Source organism: Cynocephalus volans, chromosome 2 (assembly GCF_027409185.1).
Source record: "Cynocephalus volans isolate mCynVol1 chromosome 2, mCynVol1.pri, whole genome shotgun sequence".
NCBI classification, from domain to species: domain Eukaryota; kingdom Metazoa; phylum Chordata; class Mammalia; order Dermoptera; family Cynocephalidae; genus Cynocephalus; species Cynocephalus volans.
The window spans coordinates 220,314,270-220,340,705 of NC_084461.1; the positions used below are offsets into that span (position 1 = coordinate 220,314,270).

Below are 26,436 nucleotides of genomic sequence, written 5' to 3' on the forward strand. Positions count from 1 at the left end.
AACAGCATGAAGAATTTCTACTCTGCACAGATGGCTAATGATTTTAATTTTGACAAAAAGATTTAAATTCACTGGCCAATAGTTTGATTTTATAAGGACAAATAGTCTTCAGTGTGAAATATGCCGTTGTTCAGATTCTAGTTAAAAAATAGAACATACATCTCAAACCTTCACCAAGGCAGATAACTGGATTTGTTCCAAATCTAAAACTTACTGTACTTTTGTGCCTAAAATAATAGTCCTTATTCATATGATCCCAGAGCACGTTACATAATATTTGTGTTATGCAAAAAAAAAAAGAAGCAAATAAACAAAACAAAAACAAACCATGCAAGGAAGACCTTAATGGTATTTAAAACCCCTCCCCCACTCCAAGATAGTGTGGGATGGAGGCAAGGCAGGTGGGGGTATGTGCATTTAAAAAAATAAATAAAATAAATATAATATGGTGGGCTTTTCTTTCTGGAAAATTCTCTCAGTACGTGACTTTTGGTACTTTTCGTCTTCTCCATCTGCCAGCTGGGGTGACATGGTGCCTGCGCGAGCTGCGTGTCTTCCACTGGAGGCTGTGCAGCAACACAGTCGTGTGAAGTGAGAGCATGTGATCATCCTCGTTAGGGCAGCTAACGACCGGTTAAGCGACGTTTCCCTCAAATGGCCGTGCTCGTCGCCCCCCGGCAGTCTCTTCCACCCCATCCCGTTCCTCCCTAGCCCCGACCTCCTCCTCAAACCCCTCGCTCCCGGCCCCGCCAACGCCGCAGTCCTGCCACCGTATTGTCCTCGTGAGCACCGAGCCAGCCACCGGATCCGCCGAGGATCAGCCGCCTTCAGCCGATGTGGGGGGGAAAGCGACCCGGAGAAGGAGAGAGGCTGCCGCTCTGCACAGGGGGACCGCGGCCGGAGCCGCCGCGCCCGGGGCGCCCCGCAGGTGCGGAGCCGTCCAGCGCGCACAGAGTTAAGGCGTCCTCGCAGCCATTAGAGGGAAAGTTGCGGCGCGGCGAGCCCGGCGAGGTCCCCGCCCGCCCCCGCGCCCGCTCCCCGCTCCCCGCTCCCCGCTCCCGGGCGGGCTCGCTGCTGGGGGAGGGCGGCGAGCGCGAGCCCGCGCGGGGCTGACGTGGGGCGGGCTCAGGCGGCGGCGAGCAGCCGAGCGGCGGACGCGCTGCCCAGCGTGCGAGCCCGGCTCCGGCTCGAGGCCTCGGAAGCCTCGCGCACCCCGGTGCGCCGTCCCCAGCGCCAGTCCTCGCCGGGCCAGCAGCAGGATGTGCGCGGCGCCGCGCCCCGAGCTCTGAGACTGCCTCTGACACCTTCGCATTGCCTTCCTCGGGGCTTTTCGGCTGTTACTCCACCGATGTGACCCCCTCCCTTTGGGGAATGATGGGGATCTTTTTGGCGTCTGTTGGATTTGTTTTCTTTTCTGTTTTATATGTGCAACAAGGGCTTTCTTCTCAAGGTAAGTCTGTGCTCAATGGCAAACACGTTTGCTTGAGCGAGAGAGAGAGAGAGAGAGAGAGAGAGAGAGAGAGAGAGTGTGTGTGTGTGTGTGTGTGTGTGTGTGTGTGTGTGTGTGTGTTCCCTACGTTCAAAGAATGGACAGGCAGATGTACTGAGATTCCTAGCAAAGTGACAGTGGGTTTACATTGTATGAATACTGTTCTGTCTGGCATTTTTCTTTAAAGTTTATTAGATTGGGGGCAAGCTAGGCTTGAGGAAAAAATCTAGTCGGTGCCTGACAGTGAGGTGTGTTCCTCGATGAGCACAAACACAGAGATGTGTGTGTGTGTGCGCGCACACTTTCCATCTGTGTGCATGCACAGGGTAGCCACTCATGCATACATAAGCATCACAAACAAACACTGAGCAGGATATGGGCGACTTTCCACTGCCAGTCCTCCTTCCCTGGGTGGGCAGACTGGGTTTGGAGTCCCCCTTTTCTGGGTCCATGTGGCTTCGTTTGCATGTGTGTTTATCAAAGGAGAGATTCCTCTGAGGGCCCGCTGAAAAGGCACGACTTGCATTGCAAGCAGCGGCAGCCTGCTCAATCCAGTTGTTCAGGACTTCGCAGGCTGCAGTGTTCGTTTCAGCACCACGAACAGATCACATCTCTGCTGCCAGAAGACTGCATCACTTCTGCAAGCAGAAATACCACACTCCTCCCTCCAGCTTGAACAGAAAAGTCCTTTTCAGATCGGAACGCCTCTTTAATAGCTCCCATTTCCTTTAAGTATAAATACAGTTCCATTTTACTAGAGATCATCTTGGTATTTCACAAAATTTTGAAAAGAGATTCTGATAGTCTCTCTATAAAAAGTGGGGGAAAGTGCATCCACCCAAAATCACTCCTGCAGTCCCTCGATCCTCCTCTCCATAAGTGTGCATGGTGGCTGTGCACTTCCACCAGCCAAGACTACTTTTAGGGAACCACCTGCTCTTTGCAAAGTGCCCCTTAGATAAGATAAGAACGATCATGTTGTTAACAAGGTAAGAGCATTCCATGTTCAAGAAATGTCTTTAGGAGGAAGGAAACATTTTATTTTCATGAGTTTCATCCTGGCTCCATGAATATTGTAAACTAGCAGTGTCGAGACTGGTAATGAAAAGGCTTGGGGGGTAAAACTCTGTAGTGATTTCAAATAATCGTTAATCTAAACTGATGTGTGATTGTTACATCCCAAGATGTATGGCAATTTACCTTACAGTGGCTTGATAGGAATAAGTAAAGGTTAATTTGGAGAGAAAGAAATATGCACAGCCTAGAATGCGTGCAACTTGTGTCACTGCGGCTGCTAATAACTGTTCTGATACATCAGGAATATGCATTTTGACAGATAATCATGATCCACTCTGTTATGTGAAATATCCGGTTAGTCATAGATTGTTTAGAAACTTAAAGGCAAGAGGCTCCCCTCATATATCAGTTTGACAGACTGCCTAAATTGTCCCTCAGTGAGCGAATCGCTCAGTAAGTTTTGCAGAATACTGCAATCTGACGAGAGGTATTTTGATCTAACTGTGGGCAGCTTGGCCAAGAGAGAGAGTTATTGGCAGGCTTGTTAACCTTCCCGTTATCTGGACTTGATCAACAACAGAGTGATTTAGGCATGATACCAAAAATAAGACAGGAAAGAGGCGAAGGAAGGGGACTGGGGAACCAGGCAAAGTAGGGGATGTCATGCAGGGATTTTGTTGGTTTTTTTTTTTTTTTTTTTTTTTTTTTTTTAAGTCCAAGAAAACCGTAGCGAGCTTTCAAGGAAGGACACGCTGGCCAGACTGGTGTAGATATTCCAAAAGGAATATCTGTTGCTGTTTTGCAGCAAAATTTACCGAGTTTCCGCGGAACGTGACGGCGACCGAGGGGCAGAATGTGGAGATGTCCTGCGCCTTCCAGAGCGGCTCCGCTTCGGTGTACCTGGAAATCCAGTGGTGGTTCCTGCGGGGACCCGAGGACCTGGAGCCCGGGGCCGAGGTGGCTGGCGCTCAGGTAGCAGAGTCCCTGTCGCCCGCAAAGCCCCCTGCGTCTGTCCCACTCACTCATCTGGTCCCCTGGTTGTCCCGCCAGGGCCCCGGGCCCAAGATGGTGCCTGGGCTCCCCAGGGAGCCTCCAGGCTCTTTTGCGGTGAGCGACGCCCAGGGACGCCAGTGAGTGAGCAGGACGTGTCCTGGAGGCGCTGACTTAAAGCCTAAGAGGAAGTCTGAGGTCAAGGGTTTCCCGGTTAAAACTGGGAATAGCCTCCTCCCCTGGGTGTGCGTCATTGCTGAGATGCCCAGGACGGCACTGCGGTGTTGACACATCCCGGGACATTCACACTCGCTGTCCCCTTTCCCGGATGGTGGGGTGAGGGTGGGTAATCGCGGAGGTCTCCGTCCCCTCCCCCACGGCCCGCAGAGAGAGAGAGAAGGGCGCAGAGGGAGGGAGGGGACAGGAGGTGGGGACCGAGAGAGGAGAAGAGGTGGCGGGGCCAGCGGGGAGAGAGGGAGGCAGTGTGTAGAAGAGACCCCGGGCGGGACACACGGCGGCCCGGGCAGGGACGCAGGAGCTCGTCCCCGAAAACTTCCGCCCACCCGCGTCGGTCCTGACCCTCCCGGGGTCCGCGCTCCCGCCCCGAGGGGACCGCCAGCGACACCCGACCCGCCTCCCGGGAGCGGCCGGGACCAGATCACCCCAACTAAAGCTTTTCAGCGCGACCACGAGGGCTGGGCGCGACTCGAGGGTCCCGGCGAGCGCGAGCGTGTGCCTTCTCGTCCCGCAGGTGGAGCTCTTACCCGACAGAGACCCGGACAACGACGGGACCAAGATCAGCGTGAGTGTCACGGGACGGGCGGCAGGGGGCGCGCGCTGAGTCGGCGGCCTGCGGGGCCAGGCGACGTCGGTCAACACGCGTCAGGTCTTAAAGCTTCTTCATTGACTCCCAGAAAAGGGCAGTTTTGCAAACGCAGGACGAGAGCCGGGTGTTTCTTTTGACCTCATTAGGTGAATACAAATGGAAGCAAATTGAGAGACCATACATAAAATTATATATTTTAAACATGTAAATAAACAATTACCTAGAGAGTCATTTTGCCATCCAAAGAGGTTGGGTGACATTTTTTTCTTCTTGCTCCTTTTAACAGTTACATAACTGTAAGTAGAAAAGGCCGCAATGCTAATAGCCTTTCAAAGTTATAGAAATAATTATCCCTTAATAGAAAGTAAAACATTAACACACAAAATCGTCCTAGGGAGAAAAAGTAAAGCATCCAATGGCATGTTGAAATTGCAATGAAATAAGACAACTCAATTTTGAGTGTCATTCATAATGCATGCGATGTATTTCTAAGGTCCATGTTCAAAATCGCATAAATATAAAAACAAAAGCCAGTATCAATATAAAACCATTATTAGTGGAGGTTAACCTATTGAAAATATAAAGTTGTAATTGTGAGTAAAATAAGGGGGAAAATGAAAGTCTTATTTTTTCTTTACTATACCTCAAAGGAAGCCACGTAGAATCATTTCTACTAATAGTATTGCTTAACTTGACAAATAGTAAACAAGTTTTCATTACTAGTAAGGTAACAGTTATATAATACAAAAGTAGGAAATCTGCTAAGCATAAATATATTGTTATTATCTGTTTTTAGGAATCTAAATTTTGATGACCTGCATTTTAACAGGGCCTTTATTTTGAATAAATGAAGCATGAACTGGTTTTAGACTGAGGTTACTTTATAACTAAAAGTGTAAAAATGTATTGTGCACAATCAAATTCTGTGATCAAAATGCATAATCTCAACATGGAAAAAATATCAAACAAAGATAAAATATAAACTAGAAATTCCAGTTTATAACTCCTAAGACCACTGACTTTGTAGAATATTTCAATTTCCATTATTCTTATATCACAGAAACTTGTTTTTATACAATATTAGAAAGCTTTATTGGTAAACTCAATTAACAATGCTTTTCTTAAATATTCTATTTTTCACATACACATATAATTAGATAGATTGCTTGTTGACTGTTTTTCACCCTTCACTCATGCCCACGTCATCTGAAGACCAGTAACAAAAGCAGCCTCAGACACTCTAACCTACGGATGCATAAAGCAGCTATACAACACAACCTAATGCCAGTAGTTCATAAAGTCTAGCAAGCTGAAAAGAGTCCTAGATACAAGCTGAGACAGAAAGAAGTTTGCTCCCAGTTCCTCCACTGTGTGACCTTGAAGATAAGTCCTGAATCAGCAATTATTAATGAAGAATTCTGTCCAGCTTGTACAAAATACTGAAATGAGTTCCACCTCCTAGAGATGCAGACTTGATGTTTTTGCATTAAACCAAGTGAGAGTATTGTTTAACATTCCCCAGATGATTCTAATGTACAGTCAGTGTTACAAATCGCTGACCCAAACCCACTAAGCCTCAGTTTACTCAACTGTAAAATGGGATAATAATAATAACATGAGGGGTCTTCCAAACGTTGATGGAAAGATTTGTATTATCTTTTAATTCCACTTTTCCACAAACTTTTTGAAGTGCCTTTTGAAAATGGTTTCACAAACATTCCAAAATATATGTGAAACCATTGATGTCCATTATTTTATAGTATTATTATATTTGTATGTAATTTTGCATATGCATAAATACATATTTATAGTATTGGTTCAAATGTTGAAAACTATTTGTATATGCACCCCTGTATGTAAAAAACAGATGAACACCTCTCAGTGTTTCTTCATTATTTATGGCCATTTGAAAGTGCAATGGCCATTAGAATAAGTAGCATTCTGCCTCCTTCACTTCTTTTCTCTGTCTTTTGAGATCAACCAAACTTTTAAATTCCGCATGTCTTATGAAATCTATCATTCTGTCAATCATGGATAACATGTGATATATATCAAATCTAACTATTCTTATAAAGGTGCTTATAGATATGTACATGTCATATGCTATATATAATGGAGAATTATATATTTATCTAATATTTTATATATTAGATATGTGATCTTGCTATTAATCTGGAATAAAAATTATTAGGAGAAATAAGAAAGCCAATTTTAATTTTGAAAATCAGATCAGTGTATAACTGATGGATCTCATGTTCCTGTGGGGGTATATACTCTGAGTCATAAGACTTCAGGTGACATTAATCTGCACCCTCAGCCCTGCCACCCCATAACTATAGGCAAGACTGAATCAATAATTTGAGAAGAAAAATAGTTAATATCCAAGTCTATTTTAACAGTCTCTTTAGTAGTCATTGCAATGTGGGGATAAAAGTACATTCTCACTTAAACTGTTATGACCAACAAAATATTTTTGTGATCTCTCAGAGCTGAGGGTTTACAGTGAAGGAGAGAGGCTGTATTAACTACGGAGTTGGCCTGCTTGGTTTGTGTTTTGTTCAACAGGGTTAAACAGGCAGAGGCCAGTCCCATGTTGGCAAAATGACAGACTTGCTACTGGAACCTGGGAGATGGGGGCGGTGTGGCTAACGGCATGTGGCACTGGCTGGACTGAACTAATTATCCTCCGAGTCAGTGAATCCACTTATTAGTAGACTAGGATAAATAAGAGCTTCAGATCTGACGTTAAGACAATAAAAAGCTTCTTGACTGTGACCATGAGGCCATTAAGACTTCAATTTTCCTACACTAGCAAGCTCACCGTAAAGAATGGGCACAAAATCACTGATGTGGCACTTTATTTTTTCACCTGGAATTTTTCAGACAGTGAAAGTCCAAGGCAATGACATCTCCCACAAGCTTCAGATTTCCAAAGTGAGGAAAAAGGATGAAGGCTTGTACGAGTGCAGGGTGACCGACGCCAATTACGGCGAGCTGCAAGAGCACAAGGCCCAGGCCTACCTGAAGGTCAGCGCCAGCAGCCACGCGCGGAGGATGCAGGCCTTCGAGGCCTCGCCCATGTGGCTGCAGGACGCCAAGCCGCGCAGGAACGCCTCGGCCGCGGCTGCGGGCGCCGTGCACAGCCCGGCCGGACAGCGGACGCACCCCACCTCCAGCCCGCGGGCGGCCGCCGAAGTCCCCAGACAGAGTCCACACTCAGGTATGGAAACCCGCTTTGAGCCTTTCGTTTAACCACCCACGAGCCCTCCCCCGGAAGGTCAGTGGAATAGAGCAGACAGATTCGTGCGTGGGGGCTGGGCAGGTGGAGACCTAGTTCAGCGGGGATGGGAGGGGTCCCCGGGAGCACAGGCGCTGCCACCCACCCGGGGACCCAGAGCTGCCTCTGCTGCTGCGATCTTCCTGTGTGCACACACTGTGAGGACAGTATACCACGCAGCGGTGCTTACACTGCAAATGCATGTCCATTTTCTCTGCAGATTATGTATCGATAATAACCCAATTTAAGAGCTTTCACTTAATCAAAATGCAAAGGAAAGAGACAGGCCATAGCATCGGCGTTGTGAGCGAGCTGTAGCTGTGAGCGGGACTCTCTCTCAGGGTTCTGGATTTGCAGGGGAGCGCCCGAGGGCTGCGGTGCAGTGGTGGCGGAAGCGGGAGGAGGTGGGGGTGCGCAGTAGGTGGCGCGGGCATGAGGCCCACCTGTCCACGCGCCCTCCCGGGTGAGAGACTTAGTCACACGGTCCCCAGGCGGCTGTGCAAGTTAGAGCTGTTCTGCATGGCCTCAATTTACGCAACCGTTCGGCCAGTGGAGACCCACTGAGTCTTAACCTGGATGTCAGAGAAAGCTTCCCGGAGTCAGTAGCACCCTACACCACCCCCGCCTGACTTTCCCAAATGCCTGGCCATGAAGCGAGCACAAAAATACTGAATTTATCCTTCTGCAAGTTTTTCCCTTTAAATTTTATCATTGAAGAATTATTGATGCTACTATGGGTAATAGAAAATGATATTGCTAATATTTAAGGTCTCTTCAGCCATTAAATTTTAAAAATCTCATCTCATATATACATATACATATATATATATATATCTCCCCTAGAAATCATGATAAAATATATACTTGTTTATATATAAATACATGTGTGTATATATATATCTCTAAACATCATATATATTCCTTTAAGTCCTCACTTGTAAACAATGCTTTTAAAATAACATATGCCAACATATGTTTTCTCCTTATGCTTTACGTCCTAGCACATGTGATTTGTAGATTTGTAGGGTACTTGGCTTAGGGTCCAGTGAGTTTGCACCGCCTCTAAATGTAGATAAGCAATTCTCCCAGCATGCCTCGGTGGTGGCAGTTTTTGTCAATCTGATGAATAGATGGCTTAGCCTCTCTGAAGTCCAATTTGTGTTTCTTATTCTCTCTTTATCACCTCTTCTGTTTCCCAAATTAAAGGATAAAACCAACATAGCTAGAATATGTGTGTCTATGGATACACACACACACACACACACACACACACACACACACACACACACACACACACACACACACACACACACACACACACACACACACACACACACCTTAGTTACAATTTTGTAGCCATTATTTGAGAAGGATTTAAAGTCTTTGGAGGTTTGCCCCGTCTTCCTTCACACGATCAAGAGAAGCCAGACACTACATGCAAAGTCACAGAGCAGCCTCAGCAAACAATTTACAACCTGATTAGTGAGAACTCCAAATGAGGACGTGAAATTATTAGCCTACTTAGAATATTCCAAGCTGGATATCATAAATCTGTTCTGTGGCATAAAGTCAAAAGGATTATCTATTCCAAATAAAAGATTCTAAGTATAGACTGAAGTGTTCTCTCTTTCTAGGATATTTTCTTAACTTTTTGGATTAAATTATGTACTCTAAAAACATCTCTGTATTTTATTTTAATATGTCTTTCTTAGCACTGTGATTGGACCTAAATGATAAATTCTAGATATCTTGTAACAATTCTCAAATAAAAATTTCTATTCATTCTTCATCCCACTACCAGCCTTGCTCTTAGGTACAAAATTGCTTATTCTAGAGTTCAGAGAGAGATGAGAGAAGAAATGCTGACTCATGGAAGCCTATATTTATTAAATGCCTTTTTCACAAAAATGATCTGCTTGTAGCAAAGACTAATCTGAAATATTTCAAAATACTTGATTTCTATTTTTTTACGGGAGTACTGGAAAACATTTGATGTACTTTTACCAACACTTTCTAATTTCTATTTCACAAATTAGGGAGGCCCAGCCACCCATTCTACTTACATGTTAGTTTCCTGCTTGCACAATTATTGTATAGGATGCAGTATCTGCGGTAGATATTTATATATTATATTCACTGTAATACCCATATCCTGATTTATAATTTTGCTTTACAATTTTTAGATTATATTTAAATAAAGTTTATTTCAATATCCATATTTCATTCACTCACCTCCCATCCCTATAGGGACTGAAAACTGCAAGACACATTTTCTCTCCCTAAGGAATTTATATGTTAGTGTGTGAGAAAACAAAATATTTGTGAATTTCATTTATCTTGCTTTTTCTTTTGTTATCCTATTTATGGTAAGACATGATAAAGGTACAAAAATTAAAATCTTAGTTTTACAGGCCAAGAGCTATTAGCCTTTTATTTTTTATTGTTTGATAAAAACAGGCATTCTTCATCTACGGTATATAACATGGTAATATCAACCTGTGTTACAAATTCCTGGTCTATTTGGCCTTTTATTTTTGCCATAATCTATGACTTAGTTGACTAAATTAGTTGACTGAAACATTCCACTCTTAATTTGTACTATCTTTCTGTCAGAGTTTCTGTGTCTCTATAAAGGAAAAGTATTAGCTGAAAATAACTTTATAAAAAAATCTTCAAATTGTCACAATTAATTTAACCAGTTTTTCTAAAGCAGAAATTTCCAATGAAAAAGAAGATGGAAAAAGATAGTCTATTACCATACCACAAGATAAGTGGAGATTTAACCATTATTTAATACGGCTAGTCCCATATTTTTCCAAAAGTCAGTGAGCTGTTCCCCTCCTGCTTAAAACTTTTTTTATCTTTATGAATTCTTTCATAAATTATAAATACATTATAAATTCTTCACTTTTTAGATTATTTTAATACTTCCTTCATTCTATAATCAACAACTAGAACCAAATACTGAAAAAGGGGTTAGGCGAACACATGCACAGAACTTGGCTGTTGCGATCCCTCCAGTTTCCCATATCCAACTTTTTTGACCCCTCTCCAGCTTTGAGTACCCATGACCAGCGCTGTTCATATCAAATATGTTTTTGATTGCTGTTTTTTGTTGTTGCGGTTGTTGTTTCTCTATTTACAAAAAGTATAAAAAGGAAGAGAAAATGGCAATACCTGTGATGTACAGGGAAAGCAATGCATGGACTTAGAGGTTGAAGAAACGTTGTCTAGATGCTCTGGGCGGGGGGGCGTCCCAATTCCAGCTGTGGAATCAGGGAGGGCACCCTGGAAGAAGGGACTTGAACGACAGGGAGAGTTTGTGCAAGCAGAGAGGGAAAAGAAGGACCTTTCGGAGAGGACAGAGGACTCAGATAGAGCTGGACGTGGGAAATCACAGGATCCCTCCCAGGATGGAGAGGCGCTTGGGCTCTTCACTGCACCCCGTCCCTCCATGCACTGAACCTCCCCGCTTGTTGCTTCCTGCCTCGTCCAGTTCCTCCAGAGACGCCTCTCCCAGTGCCGCCTTTGTTGTCTCTGTCTCCGTTCTCTTGCACTGATCCCCCTGACAGGCAGGCACATCAAACTGTGGAACAGCTTGCTGCTCCCGCGCCCCTCCACACCGGCCCGGCCAGGCGACTGCGGGGTGCACGGCTACTGCCGCCGGCCGCCGCCAGGGGCGCTCCTCTCGGCCCCCAGAAGCCTCCCTCCCTTGTCAACGCCCCTGCCAATACTCTCCAGCTAGTCACCGGTGTCTCCTGAACTCCAGTGCCCATCTTCTGTCTTCTCCTTCCAGCACATGTCCCCATCGCTCCTTCGCTCTTGTCTTCTCTGGCTGGTTTCCTAGCATTCTCCTCTCTCCTTTGTTGACTTATCTTTTTTTAATTCCTCTCTTAAATGTAGTGGTTTTTCCCCCATTCTCAACTCCCTGATCTTCTCATTCATTTCCGGGCTGTTGACTGCTTATTTTCCTTAGAAAAATTTTCCATTCACGTTTCTATTTCTGATTTCTTTCTGGAGATCCGGACTTGGCTTCGTTGTTGTCCCCAAAACACCTCCACATGTGGGTACTACAAGCACTGTGACTGCACCTTGTTGACACTCCACTCACTGAGATGGGGACCCTATTTCCTTCCCCTTGACAGTGGGCTGGTCTGTGGCCACTTGACCAAGAAGTTCTGAAGAAGTGAAGTTTTGCCAGTGCCACACCTCATCTTCAAGGGTACTGGCAGCTTTTGCTGCCACCTCCTGGAAGCCAGCCACCATATAACAAGTGCAGCTACCTGGGGACCACCTTACCAAGTGAAGCCCAAACAGGCATGGGACATGTGAGTTAGGAAACCGCCTGGGACATCCAACCTACCCAGCCCCAGCTGCTACCTCATTGCATCCCAAGAAAGCCCTGTCCAGCTGAGCCCAGACCATACACCAGAGCAAGAGACAATAATCAATTGTCCTTTTGAGGACATGGAGTTTCAGGGTGGTTTGCGTCACAACAATAGATACACAGATCAGGCACCTAAAACTCAAAGATTTAAAACTGATCTATTACCTTAGCTTTCTCACCAGAAAGAAGCATTCTTCCTCTTGTATTCCCAAATTCTTAATAACATCATCACAATCACGGGTCTTGAGAAAACCTTGAAAACGTCCTTATTTTTTCTGTTTGTGGGTTGCCACACTAAATTAGTCATTCAGTCCCAGTAATCATCTCCCTAAGATATCCTTGAAAAACCACCTCTTCTGTTCCACCAACACTGATTTCATCCTCAGCACAGTCTCTCTTCACTTTCTCCATCTATTCTGATAGCTCCTAATAGTTTATCTGCTTTAATACAAGGAACATATCACAACAGAACATGTATTAAATCATTACTATTTCCAAGGTTCCACCACTAATTTTTTCAGTCTGATTTCCAGCCCTGTTTTTTCTGAGTTCCTCATCTTCACACTTAATCTCCCTGCTTGGTATTTCCTGCACACTTTTAGGTACTTTTTACCTCTATGACCTTGCAAATGCTGCTTTCTTTCCATGGGTCTTTCCTTTTCCTGTTTGCCGAGTCCCTACTCAAATGCAAATTTCTGTATAGAGCTTTCTCCTGTTCTCTTAGTCAGAATTGGTTGTTGCCTCATCCAGGTTGTTACACTTTCTTTGAAGTCCTTATTATTCCTTGTATTGTAGTAATTTCCTCCTTTTAGTGCTCAAAGTCCCACATTCTGGGAAACCTCAGAATGTCTTAGGCAAACTACGATGCTTGATCACCCTAACTAGAACTTCTTGGCTACAAATATGACAACTTGCATTCAGACTCCTCTAAGTGCCCAGAACAAGTGGAGCTCATGCTTTTATCTTCTTTTTCATATAATTATGTTTTCATAAACTGGCTATTATTTTACAAAACTGATCAAGGCTCCAAATCCAGGTTTCTCAAAGTGAGCAGTGCAGATTTATGCCAGACTCACAAGGGAGCTTGTTAAAAATTCTTCTTTCAGGAACGCACTCGGCACCGACTGGATCAGAATCTCTGAGTGTAGAACCAGAGATGGGCATTTTTGTGCTCAGTAAATTATCAGCATTAGCTTTAAAAAGTTTTCCTAGTTGAGAAAAAAATGTTTTCTGTCACTTACTGTGAGATATGTTCATTTATGTGTGTGTGCATGTCTGTGTCGTGCTGCAAAATACTTTTCTAGAGACTCTGTTCTTTTGCTATTATTTTTTCCAGTGTTGGGCTATACTTTGGTGAAACTGTTCTCTTCACTCCTGTGATCAACAGCTGGTATTTGTAAGAAAACTGGCCATGGTTAAGGTTGTAGTTGTGTCCCCACGTGTGGAGTCTGTAGTTGCCCGGCAGGAATGCTGATTCTATGAACTCCAAAGTATGATTCTTGTGTTTTCACCATGACATGAACCTGAGTGTTGAGAGGCAGCTGCTGCTACAGCTGCCAGAAGCCAGGAGCTCACTGAGAGGCCCCTCTGTGGCTGATAAACACGGCAGCTTTCCAAAAGTGGCCACATTCAGCAGGAATGATCTTAAAACAGAATTTCAAAGCTGTTTCCAGGAGGGAGATGAGGAGCTGAGGGGCAGGGAGATCATTTCCCTGGTTTAATACATGAGTGAATGGTGTGCAGATTTGATGTAGACAGCCAATCATGTAATTCAGACCTTAAAGTTGATTTTGTTTAAATGACCCAACTTGGCTGTTTACACAGGTTAAATTAATTTGATCATTGTAATTCTATCAATGAAATGACTACTATGTAAATCAAGTGTCTATGAATAAAATGAAAAATAGATTTGAGTCAATGATTCAGATAACATAGGACAAGGAATCTGCTAGAACTGTGTTTGAACCAGAATTATGTAGCTTAAGCGTCTATACTGATTAAATTCTCCTGCAAACCATATTTAACTTTACTCATTAAAATTCAGTAACTAGCTGGGCCAAGGCCCATCTGCAGGCTGGGAGGGCTTTTTGCTTCCTGACTGGCTGCATGAGGGTTCACTTGCAACTACTGAGTCCTCTGTAATTGTGGAGACACAAAGCAGACTTTGTCAATGTTCTAAGTTCTTGTCTCAAATGACGTCATGGTCCTTGGGGTTTCAGGAAGCTACCATGGGAGCAGCTTCCTGGAGAGGTGACCAAAGGGTTGAGGGGTTGCAGGAAAGACTCCGCTTTTTTGGTCAGAGTAACACACACCCTAAAAGAGAAAGGAAGGGCAAGGGCGCTTTTCCCAAGGCCCACGTCTGCCACTGAGAGTCTGACATCAGTGCATTCATTGCAGCAAAGGAGCATAAAGGAACAGGGAGAGACCCCTCGGTCCTTCTGCTCAGCTTCTGCCTGTTCAGTAGTTAGAGAGGAAAGCAGGTGGTATCTTGCTCCATCACTCATAGCTGTATGTGTCTGTCTCCTCACTTCTCCAATGAGAGCTATAGTGCAATCCTTACAGAATTTTGAGGATCAAGTGAAATTGTATTTGTACAGGGCTTGGCCCTTAATGAACACTCAATAAATGGTAACTAGTTGCTGTATCACTATGACTATTACTGCATGTGCTTTTATATTATTATTACTATTATTAGCAGCAGCAGTAATGAAGTGATGGGAGCAAATGGTCTACACCACCTGGTTCCAGAGCAAATGTTTTCCTCGCTGGGTGTGTGGAGGTGAGGACTCAGGGAAAGAAGACTAGGTCTTCAGCTTATGTCTCGCTATTTATAATTTCAGGGCATTCTTTTTTATTCTCCTGTCACATTGCCATTAATTGATGATAAATTTTCCTCTGTATACCCATAACATATTAGCCACAAGCTGTCTTGCCCAAGGTTGTAACTAGATCCTTATTGCAAAATACAGCAAAATTCAAGAGGATTTTTAAGAATTTAGACTGTATGACCTGAAGAAACAACATGTATTTGGAAGCCATAATTATACAAACTGGCTGTTATCTTAATTAAATTCAAGCTTTCAAAAAAGAATTTTTAAAGTCACGAAGTAATTAGAGATACATCTAAAGATATAAACAAGTAAGAATATTTTTTAATGCCTTAAATTGAGAGAAATAAAATGGGAGTAGAAGTCAATGATGAAAATGTCACAGTTTGTGATACCAGATAGATGCAGATTTGATTCCTAGATTTGCTGTGCACCAGCCTGTCACTTTGAATGAGCTGCTCACAAAATCTCTTTGAACCTCAGAGTCCTTATTTATAAATTGATATGATAATATTGATCCTCCAGGGTCATTTTCAGCATTTAGAGAGATAATGGATTTTAAACATCATATTACATCAGAATAAACCTAGCACGTGTATGAGCTCAGCTACTGTTTATTCTCTTCCTCTTTACTTACCAGATATGAAATACATTATTAAATAACTATGATTTAAAAGGATAATAAAGCAACATAGAAATGAATAGAGATTAAAGGAAATAGAAAGAAGATTGGATAGCTCTAAAATTATATAAAATAGTATAATAGCTGATGAATTTAAAACACAACAATTAGAGGAGGGTTTATTTAATTAATAAATGCCAAAAGGAAACATATTATCACAATTTACAATATATATCTAAATGAACTCTGATTAAAGAGCTAAGCAGAAAAGAAAAATCAAGTATAGGAAGATTAGCATAAATTCCAAGGCCTTAGGCTTTAAGGTTTAAAGTTACAAAAAAATTTACAAATGAAAATAACATTTACTATAAATAATTTAAAACATTGGTTTAAGCAAATCAAATTTAACTAAAAACTGAAGCAAGAGAAAAGGACATTTTTGTGTCTAATTCTTAGGAAAAGAAGTAAAAATGTCAATATTTATAGATGCTCTGACTATATATCCCACTCCAAATCACATAAAGATAACAGAAGTAATTATGTAATGTAAATAAAGACAAGATAACTGTACAAACTTAAGTCAATTCTCTATACAACAGCAATACCCAAATAGAAAATATTTGGGGTATAATACACAATCTTCAATAGTAGCAACAAGAAAAAGATATAATATATACAGTTTTTTTAAAGAGAATAATAAATAGGTAGTATAAATATGAAGGCCACCAGAACAGTTTAGTGAAAGAGTTTAGGTTTGAATGAAAGAGCAAACATGCCATCTGTGTGGATGGCCAGTCTCAGTACTATAATATGTTGCGTTTTTCAGAAGTATTTTATAGATTTGATGCAGTCCCAGTTAAAATCTCTAGTCATGTTTTTTTTTAAGTTTGACAGATATAATCTTGGCAAATATTTTTTGAATCATCAAATATCCAGGTGCAGTGAGTCAGGCTCTCTGATGCATTATCACTTGCAAGGTAAATTGCTGCTTCCCTTCTGAAGGGAAACTTGGCAGGAGAGACCAGTCACAGGGCTTCAGACTGTGCTGCCTGTTTGTCCCTGAAATTATACTTCTGGGAGGAAATTCCAAGGAGATCAGTAGTGAGTCAGACACAGACCTGTGAACAGTGATGTTTATCACAGAATTTTTCATATAACTGGAAATACACAAATGACCAAATGTAGGGAAGTTACCTAGTGAATGTGCTAAAACATACAGTATTATAAGCAGCTTCTAGAAGCATGTTTTTAAGCAATGTTTACTAACATTAGAAAAGACTCAATTAGGAGCAATATAACATGAAAAAGTATAGGCTACCAAACTTTAAAGTGAAAAAAGATAATATACAAAACTTCAAATTAATCTAAGCTATGTGCCTAGAAAAATAACAAGAACAAAATATATGAAAATATACAGCAGATGCCAAGATAAAATATAATTTTAAAATTTTTATTATTTTGTTTGTATTATAACATTTATACAATGATAATTTATTACTTTGTTATGAGAAAAATAAAAAACATTATTTAAAAATTTCCAAAGTTAAAAATGGGCCAGTGACAGGCAGGCAGCTCATGAGACAGAAAATAAATTAGGAAACATATGAAATATATTCAACACATAAACAGAGAGAAGCAAAGTAAAGTAATGGTGTTGTGTGATAATGGAGCTCATGACAAAATTTAAAATATAATGGTATTTCAAAAGTCTGTGGAAAAACAGAATTAAAAGATAATACTAATCTTTCCATGAACTTTTTTGAAGTACCCTATATACATCCATGTACATGTGTGTATACATGCACATGTGTGTAATACATGTTCACATGTATGCACAAATGTGCTGTGATGAAAGTGGCACACTCAAAAATTGCTAGTAGCATTAACATTAGGAACATTATATCTTATTATATCTTATTTCCCAGGGTTGGGTGGAAAATCTGACCATCAAATTGTTCTTTCTGTTTTTTAAACAAATGAGCATGATCTTGATGAATTCATATCGATGAAATACATCAAGCACATATAAAAATCCATAAATAAGATACCTTGCCCTCATCCGTCCTCTAACAGGTGTGACCCACACAGCCCCCAGTTCAAAGGGAGTCAGAAGTGTGGAGCAATGTGTCCTCATGGGAGCAAGATGGAAATCGATGCAAAGGAAGATTTATAAATAACAACTGTGCTTTACTTAATAGTACTGCTTCAAAAGAGATGCTGAGAGAGCATTTTGTATGAATTCAGAATCTTTTATGTACAAAACAGACCCGATATAGGGGTCTGAATTAAAGCAAACTGTAAAAGCTAGGAGTTAAGATTTCTCATTCCATGTAGCTGACAACTATGAGGCTATTGAGAAAATAAAAAATATCAAAGATGAAATTAAATTAAGCAATTGTGTTATATTCACAGACATAAACATTTTAATGAAGATGAGATAATGTCATCGGATACTCTAATTTCAAAATATAAAGGTATCAACCACTTTGCAATGAGGGGTCTATTATGAGATCAACTTTTTTATTGCTTTATTTGGATGTCTTATGTTATAGACACATCCTCTGCAGCATCTTCTTCAGCCATTTATAAAATGCTTTATTTTTAATTTTTCTGATTAAACAAATTTATATGCTGTGAAAGCAATTTTCACACTTGTAGCTTTGTGAATAGTTAATTTGAAAATGCTACATTTAGGGAGCAAGCAGCAGAATCACAACCACTAAATAGAAAAAAAACCTTTAAAATGTAAAAACTCACTTTATAAGGATTTTGAACATACAAACTGTGCCTTGATGCTTTTGATGTTATTGCAGTACCTAGTACTGTACTTAGCAGGTAATTAGAATTAAATTAATGTTTAGGGATTTAAAATATGTTTTGGTTTATGTGCAGTGCAAAACACTTATGAAGACGGTGCCACTGATAAGAGTGTACATGAATCTTTATGTAATTTGGTCAGTCTCTGAGAAAACCACCCCAGACTGCTTTTGTAGGAATGGTCAGAGAAGGCTGGAAAATAACACCGGACCATCCCTCATTTGTACTTATGACAACAATAATATTAACTTATTTAAAATGACATTTAATGACAAATTCTGCCTAGGAAGTTTGATGAACAGTTCCTTACAAGAGCTTACCTCTGTCCTATCATTTGCATGCCTTGATAAACAGGATATGAATTTTTAAAATCTTGCTTTAAATATTTCTAATTACTTAATGCTGATAGCTAAGAAGATCATTTCTGTTATGAAGATAATTTATAAAACATTCTAATTCTGAAAATTTTGAAATAGCTGGATTAATGAAAAGCATAAAACCATTGGCTCAAACTTGGAAAATACATGGGTAAAATCAGGACATCTTCCTATGTTAAAACAAGTATATTTTCTGAGGCTATATAGTTGATTTTTTTTTGTCCTGTTGACATTATTCCTCAAATAATTTCTCCCTCAAAATCAAACATTGCTAAACAATAAGAATTAATTTATTAATTAAGGCAGATTACTGTATTTATAAATTATGGTGTATCTTTACTTTTCAATTTATGTAAGAGGATATATGGGAATAGAAACTGCGTATCCACAGCTGTGTGTCTTTCCTTCTCTTTCTTATCCTTCTGTTTTTAAAGTCTGAGTTCCTCAGTTGCCATTTATTTTAAAATACGAGATTTTTCTCCTTCTTTGATGAGTTTTTCTCTGATGGCACTGGAGATGGGGGGGTCTGCAACAACATGCAAAAACAATAGGGATGAGAAGAAATATTCCTTACTTTACTAGTTGGGGAGCTGTTGCTTAAATATTTAGCAGAACTGACCCCACTTCCTCGACTCAGGTGGTGTGAAAATCCACGTCCCTGGCCTCTTAGTACTGCACTGGCACCAGCTTCCTAATTCGGGGCAAGCCCTCTGCACTGCTCTGGGGTAAATGCTCACTCTGGGTACACAGTCCCTCACCAGGAGGCCTTCCCATGTTGATGCCAGTCGTCCTCACAATTTCCTCTATTTCATTCTCCAACCTGAATGTCTTATTTAAACCCTTAGTCAAATTCAGCATCATTCAATATCAGCAGTGCAACAAAACCACTTCTGGAATTCCTAATTTGGAATTTGTGATCATTCAAAGAGTCTGGGTTAATATCTACCTTTGCATTACAAATAAAGAGTTCACTAATTAAAAATGAAAGCATACATGCAAGAAGCATACTTACACTCAGTGAGCAAATAGTTTCAAGCATATTAGCAGCATTTATTTGTACAACAGTAAATGTAGTGCTAATTATAAATGACTCTTATTTATGCATTAAAGCAGCTTCTAAACACATTTGGTATCAAAACTTCATTCTTTGAAAGCATTCTATTTGTTTTCCTACCAATTTATATTGTTCTCCCTTCTATTTTGTCAAAGCTACTCATATTTCTACATGTTTTTAGTAGGCAGAATTAGGAAAATATAGAGTTTTCAGGTATGAAGAGTTGCCAGATGAAATTATGATGCCAGTTAATTTGTAGTATCTCAGTTCTAGAGTCAAACAGAAACTAGATGGGGGTCTCAGCAGACCACCTCCTAGCTGAGCAAACTTGAACAAGTTACATAGCCCCTTTCAGTTCCCATCAATAAAATGATTATTACAACCTCACGAGATCATGGCCAGAGGTAAAGTAGTAATAAGTGTTCAGAAAACGTTAGCTGTTTCTATCCTCAGCATGATTCTGTCTGGACAAGATTAGTTCGTACTTGGATGGGTGAGTTACAATAAAAATGTGGTATTTTAAAATATACTATGGCCTTAGCAGGAGGGAGCCAGCATTACTTTTATGTGTGCATCCTCGAGTTAACTGCAGAAGGTAGAAGCCCTGAAAGGCTACAGTGAGTGACTGGCTGTAAGCAAGAGAAGAGTCTGGAACATTCTATGGTGCATGGGGTACTGCCCGCACACCTTGTCATTTAGATCTCAGGTTCATGAGCAAGTGCACTTTTTCCTTCTGCTAGAGTAAGAGGCCTTGTAACTAGAATAGAGCTGTAAATTTGCTGACTAAAGAAAAGCAAGAAAGGAAATTTATACAGCTGCTGCCCACATGCCAGGGCACAATAAAATAGGCAACTTATGTATTAAGTCAAAATGAAGCACATTTCTTTTAAAAAATGAATTTCTGGAAGAAATTGGCACTGGATTCATAAGAATTCTAGTGAAAAGATATTCTTCTCAAAAAATTATAGGCTTAAATCATCCTATTATTTGATCTTTCCCCTTAATTAGTGATTTAGTATGTGCAAGCCTGAATAAAAATTGCATTAAGCTAACTCACATTTTCTCGCACAGCTATTTACATTTCTTAAAGCTGGCATCTGTAAGAAAAGAGAGTGTCAAAGGCGCCATCTGTCCTGAGAGCTGTAATGGACACTCGATTCTTTTTAAGCTGGACCTCTTCACAGACAAAAATTAATTTCCTGTTGGTACCTTTACTCGTGGAGGATTTCCATGTTTAGGTTTGTTCATCTAATGAGTATCACTACTATTTACTTTTAAAAAGCAAAGATCTGAAGTCAGACTGTGGAGCCACAGGGGAAAGAAATTGTTTTCTTTCTTTTACTTCCTTCTTTTGATTTCATTAGATACTCAAATCAGAAGAAAAAGAAGAGAAAAGCCTGTTAAAACTCATGCCTAGAGCTGCAGACAGATGCCCTGAATGGTGAATGTGTCCCATATCTAAACCAACTAAAAGTAATATTCACAGGGGAAATGAATTCATCAGAAAATATTCAAAGCCAAGAGAAAATTGATATTTAGCGAGCTTGTAAAATTCGCATGAGATAAATTGTTTAGGTAACTGTCTCCACTCTCCAGTTAGTTATTTGAATTATACACCCTCTTCTTGTGATTTTTCCTGGTAGCCAAGAGCTCTGGTTTCATTCCCTCCCTGTCACTAACTAATAATGACACTTTGAACAATCAATAGAATCTTTCCTCCAATATTTAAATGAATTCAGAGGAAGCTTTAAGCTCTCAAAGTCCATAGTATGAAAAGTTCAAAATACAGTTATAAGACAGTTGCTACATTATAAAGAGCAAAACAAACTTTACTTATTATTAATGTTTAGGAAAATTAAGAGGTTGATGGTGTTTTTATATCTAATATTTATCAGTTCAGAGTTGGGGAAAAGTTAAGTTTTATATCAAATAAGTTTTTCTCTAAAGCGTGTTATGACCAGTGCATTTTCTCTGGAAAGATTGTACACATTCAAATAGTAGCTTCACCTCTTGGTGTAGCAGGTGTGGGCTCCTTGAGGAACACCACTTGCAGGCGCTGCTCTGCGTGGAGCTGGCTGTCCCACCGTTTCCCCTTCCTGTGTCATCTTTGCTGTCCTCCCCATTGGCCATGTGACCCAGGGTGCACGACTTCTCACAACCGAGTCACACTCTCCTGACCTGTGTGTCCACTGCGCAAGGTTGCTGAGAGGACTAACATGATGTGTGCAGAGTGCCTCCTGCATGTTGTCTGACACATGGCAGATTTCCAATACATTCTAGTCATTTTGGAGATTCATGTGAGCAAGAGGAGGGATGCGGCATTGCTAAGTATGCCCAGGGTCTTCCAGACTAATGATCGGAGACACAGGGGAGACATGGTAGTGCAGATGAAAGTCTAAAAAGGAAGGTACTGGAAGGGAGCTACGTTCTGCCAGCCGGCAGAGGATAAGAGAGGCGAGGGGTGGGGAAGGAGGTAGGACAGCTGCTATGGCTGCAGTCTGGGAGGCTGTGCTCAATCACATGAGGTGGCGAAGGTGCACCTCTCCATGACAGCGCCCCTCTAAAGACGTGCAGGACAGCACAGCTGTGATGACAGAGCACGCACCAAGGGCTGTCAAGCAGCAGAGCATTTCTGGCCTGACAGCTGAGTGTGCCAAAGTCTCCACTACTGTGCTGTGGTTTTTAATTTTGCTTTTTTAGAAGAGAAATATATGAGACTTTTGTTATTCTCTGAAATAATAATGATAGTTAAGATAATATCTTTGAAGCTTTTTCCATACTTCTGCTTGGTCAGGCTATCATCTGTTATACTCTCTTGAGAAATGGATGCTTGTCCGCATCTCGATGAAGGTGATACCCACCTAGCTATTGCATGAGGAGTGAAAAGGGTGAGAAATGGAAACGAAGTTCCTGCAGTCCTTAGACTTCTAGCAAGACTTTTCATACCCTTCCACAAAATGGAGAAAACACCTACGCTGTCTTACAGAGACATGGGGAGTTATAGCTGAGAGAGTACTATGAAAATCTCGAAGCATTAAAACAAATGAAAGTCACCATTATTAGACAGAAGTCGAGGTAGATCACGAAATGGCATTCTGAGCCCAAGAGGAATCTCCAGGTCCTATCAGACCACCCTTCATCTCAGCAGGACCCTAGTGCATTTTCCTCATATAATTCAGATCATAGCATCTCTCTTTCTTCTTCTGTTGGGGCAAAATTTTAAAACTCTCGAGGCTTTGTTTTAGACATTGAGAGTAACTTTTAAAATTGTATTCTTTCCTTTTAATAAGCTGATAGTGTCGTCAGTGAGATAAGGTATGAATGCAATGAATTAGAAGCAATGTAGGCCAGGTGAGGGCCATAGAAGAGCAAGACCAAAATGCTGCCAAACTCCAGAAGGGAGAGATCACAAATGGCTGGAGGAAACAGATGCAGTGGACAGCAGGTTATCTGTATGCAATAGTGGCTTAAATGTATGGTCATATTTAGGGGGACAGCAGGTTATCTTGCTTGACCCAGGCAGAGCGAAAATGAAACCAAACAAAACAAAATAGGCGACAATGTCCAGCATACTAACATTTAAAAAAAAAACCACGAACACTTCTCAGACTCATTTTAGAAAACATAGAAGTCCCTTATGTGACACCTCAGAAGTGCGTGGCGGCAGGGGACATTAGAACTCAGGGCTCCTGGTGGCGATCCTGGCTCTCATCATCTCACAAGCGTAAAATGCTATTTGTTCTATTTGTAAAAATGAGAACAGAGCATGATGACTTTCCAAAGTTTGCTTTTCACAAAAAGAAAATTTTAAAAGATATATTTCCATAGAATAAACTATATTGTGTTTGATAAACAATAATGTTTGTGCAAATAGTTTAAATCTGAATGAAAGTGACTGTGGTGATTATTTGTTAAACTTGCATAGGACAAAATACAGCGTATTAAATTTTCAAATTTCACTGCCTAACAGGCTTTGGGCCCACAAAGATAAAGGAGTATGTATCTCTTCATTTAAGATTTAAGTATAAAACCAAAAGAAGAGGAAAACAATCCATGCTTTGATGACAGTACAGATTTGCTATACAACTTACTATACAGGAAAAAACATCTCTATAATTGTCCTGACAGAAAAAAAAAAATTTATTTAACTAAAAATAGACTAGTAATTCATCCTAGAGTGGATGAATGAGTACAATCTGAAAAAAAAAAGTACTCTGTCGTAAGGGTATATAGCATATTTATGGCAGTCAAACCTTTAGTAGCCTTAAAATATCCTTTACAGTGTACAATTGGGTTTCTTTCCAGTTATGACACTCATGTGAATTATGCTTTAACTTGTACATATTGGACATAATAGGAAATGTTGGATCGAAACGGAGCAGCTGTCCCCTTGATATCTCTCAGGGATGATGGGGTCGGGTGTTCCCTACAGAGGCTGATGAACTGGGAAGGGGCAGTTTAAGTATGTTTGAGCCCATCTGCAATGCCCATGCTGCAGACTTTATTTCACAAAACACATTTTTTAAAGAGTGCATCATTTTACCTAGCTTTATTGCTTTTAGCATTTTTTAAACTTGTATTCAAGACCAGAGATATTTTGTGTCAAATCAAGCACAATTGGCTATTTTAGGGAGCTATGTATTTATTTCTGTTGTTTCCCCCCCCATTAAATAAATTTCTGTTAAAGAATCTCTCTTCTAAAGATCACAAGAGCACGTGTTTTGTTTTGGAAAGCTCTGATGTTAGTGGTGCTACACCGATCGTGCATATTTTCCTTACATGGTCTGTGTACTGGAAGCTGCACATGGACTGAGCTATCACTCTGCACTTCTCAGCCTTGTCACCCAGCTTGAGTAAAGGAGCACTCTCCAGAGAACCACCGCTAACCTCTGGGTCTTCAGTCATTAAGTTTCTTTGAGGAGAGTTTGCATTAAATATATAGCCCATCTATCAAAAAGGCCTATCGGTGGCAACACTAAAGTAACCTGGCAGGAAAACAGTAATGTGAGTGTACGAAATGGCCACTTGAGAAGCCCCAAATATTTATTCTACAGTGACTTTTTGAGACCAGGGAGTTCTGCCACAATTTCTGTCATTGCCAACATAGACCTAAACATGATTTAACTGAAATATTCAATAGACTGAATTTCCCCACCCTTACCTCCTTCAAACCCTTTAACCTTTCTCCAGTAAAAAGAGAGAGAAAAAAGAGCTTTGAGTCTTGATACACATTCGTTTTCTCCTAATAAAGATATTAATACATCATTTGCAGCAAGAAGCTTATTGGATTAAATATATGGAAAAAATGCAAGAATACAATTTAATTCTTTCCCTTGGGTAGTCTTAAAGCTCTTTCAAGATTTTCCAATTCTTGACAGGACTAAATGTTCCTCAGATTTCAAGAATAAAAAATTGAGAAAGATCTCACTCTAGAAGTAAATACCCAAACGCACACACCCCAGAGCACGCGCTCGCGTCCTTGAGAAGCTCCCCTCCCGGTTTCTGTTCTATCTCCTGTGCTTTGTGCTCGTGCGGTAGGTAGCGAAACAGGGGGCCTGTCTTTAGGTACCAGGATAGGAACAGCTGCATGACTATAGGGAAAGGATCCTCCAGGAATTCCTTGAGGGAAAGGTATTTGAGAATGTGTCCCTCTCAGCGTTCCCAAGCTCGGGATGGCATTGTGTGCAAACAGACGAGACAAGCAACGCCACCTTCCTGGGACTGAAATGCTTTGTATGTGTTGTTGTTTGCAGTGCATGCCAAGACACACATGGGCACCAGAGCCAAGCTGGCGAGCTAATTAAATATATATGTGTATGTGTTTAAAACAGCCTAATAAGGAGCATTGGAAATCTTCAAGATGAGCGAATATCTTATAACTTCTTCCGCAGGTGCGAGGATAGCTACAAGCCATGGACTTTCTGTCCTGCTTCTTGTTTGTGGCTTTGTGAAGGGTGCTTTGCTTTAATCTAAAGTGCTGACTTTTTTCCAATATCACTTTCTCTTCTTAAAGCAAAGAGCAAATCGCCTGTAAAATCTACGGAGCGGACAGCAAAGTTGACCCTAAACTCCAAGCACCACTCTGCACCCACTGTACTCTAGTTACCTACACAAGGAGCTCCTGCTTCCAGAAGCATAAACGAAGAGGCTGTCACACGCTTAGTTGATAATGTTTTCTTTGGCAAATCACTGATCTTTTATTTCAAGAGAATTAGTGTGAAGTGATAGGACATTTTCTAATAGCAAGATCTATTTTTTTTTTTTTTTTCCTTTTCTTTTGGCAACTAAAATCATCTCACTGACTGCTCAGGGGTTGGCCTGGCTGTCATCAGCATAGTAAATATTTACTATGGATACCACGGATTTCCTACTAAAGGACCCATTATCTGGAGGAAGCAAATGGAGATCAAAAGGCTACAGAACATAAACTATCATCTGACAATACCCCTGTTTGGGGGCAAGGACAAAATTGTCAACACTGCAAGTCAACAGGAGAACATTGTATTGAACAAGGAATAATAAAACGAATATTTTTTTTAAATTTTCCCCTTTTTTCTTGGACTTTTTCCTTTTTTTCCTGATTACAGTTCTTGTTCAATGGTGGCAAGTGCTGATTATGGCCAATCCCTGTCAATCCTGGGAGGTTTATAGAAATAGATTTTGAGTGCTCTATATTTCAATGTGTTTTAATTCATTTTGCAATTCCTGTATATGCAAACCTGACAAATTCCGCAAATTGCTTATAGTATGTG

At 40.9% G+C, this 26,436-nt stretch overlaps 1 protein-coding gene across 2 annotated transcripts; it reads left to right on the forward strand.

The window, feature by feature from the left end:
* Positions 1-1,371: 1,371 nt before the first annotated feature.
* VSTM2A (V-set and transmembrane domain containing 2A) lies at positions 1,372-25,786 on the forward strand. 2 transcript variants are annotated; one of them, XM_063088078.1, is made up of 5 exons: positions 1,372-1,450; positions 3,312-3,478; positions 4,248-4,298; positions 7,206-7,542; positions 25,698-25,786. In XM_063088078.1, the coding sequence occupies exons 1-5, from the start codon at positions 1,372-1,374 to the stop codon at positions 25,784-25,786; spliced, it is 723 nt and encodes a 240-aa protein (XP_062944148.1). The 2 variants fall into 2 exon arrangements, with proteins under 2 accessions (XP_062944148.1, XP_062944149.1); XM_063088079.1 differs by lacking the exon at positions 25,698-25,786 and adding an exon at positions 25,576-25,652.
* The last annotated feature ends 650 nt before the right edge of the window (positions 25,787-26,436 follow it).

Bases quoted from the DNA above. Each gene is read 5' to 3' on its own strand.
- VSTM2A (XM_063088078.1), top strand. From the start codon at position 1,372: ATGATGGGGATCTTTTTGGCGTCTGTTGGATTTGTTTTCTTTTCTGTT. The intron at 1,451-3,311 runs GTAAGTCTGTGC...GCTGTTTTGCAG, and splicing joins ACAAGGGCTTTCTTCTCAAG to CAAAATTTACCGAGTTTCCG. The intron at 3,479-4,247 runs GTAGCAGAGTCC...CTCGTCCCGCAG, and splicing joins CCGAGGTGGCTGGCGCTCAG to GTGGAGCTCTTACCCGACAG.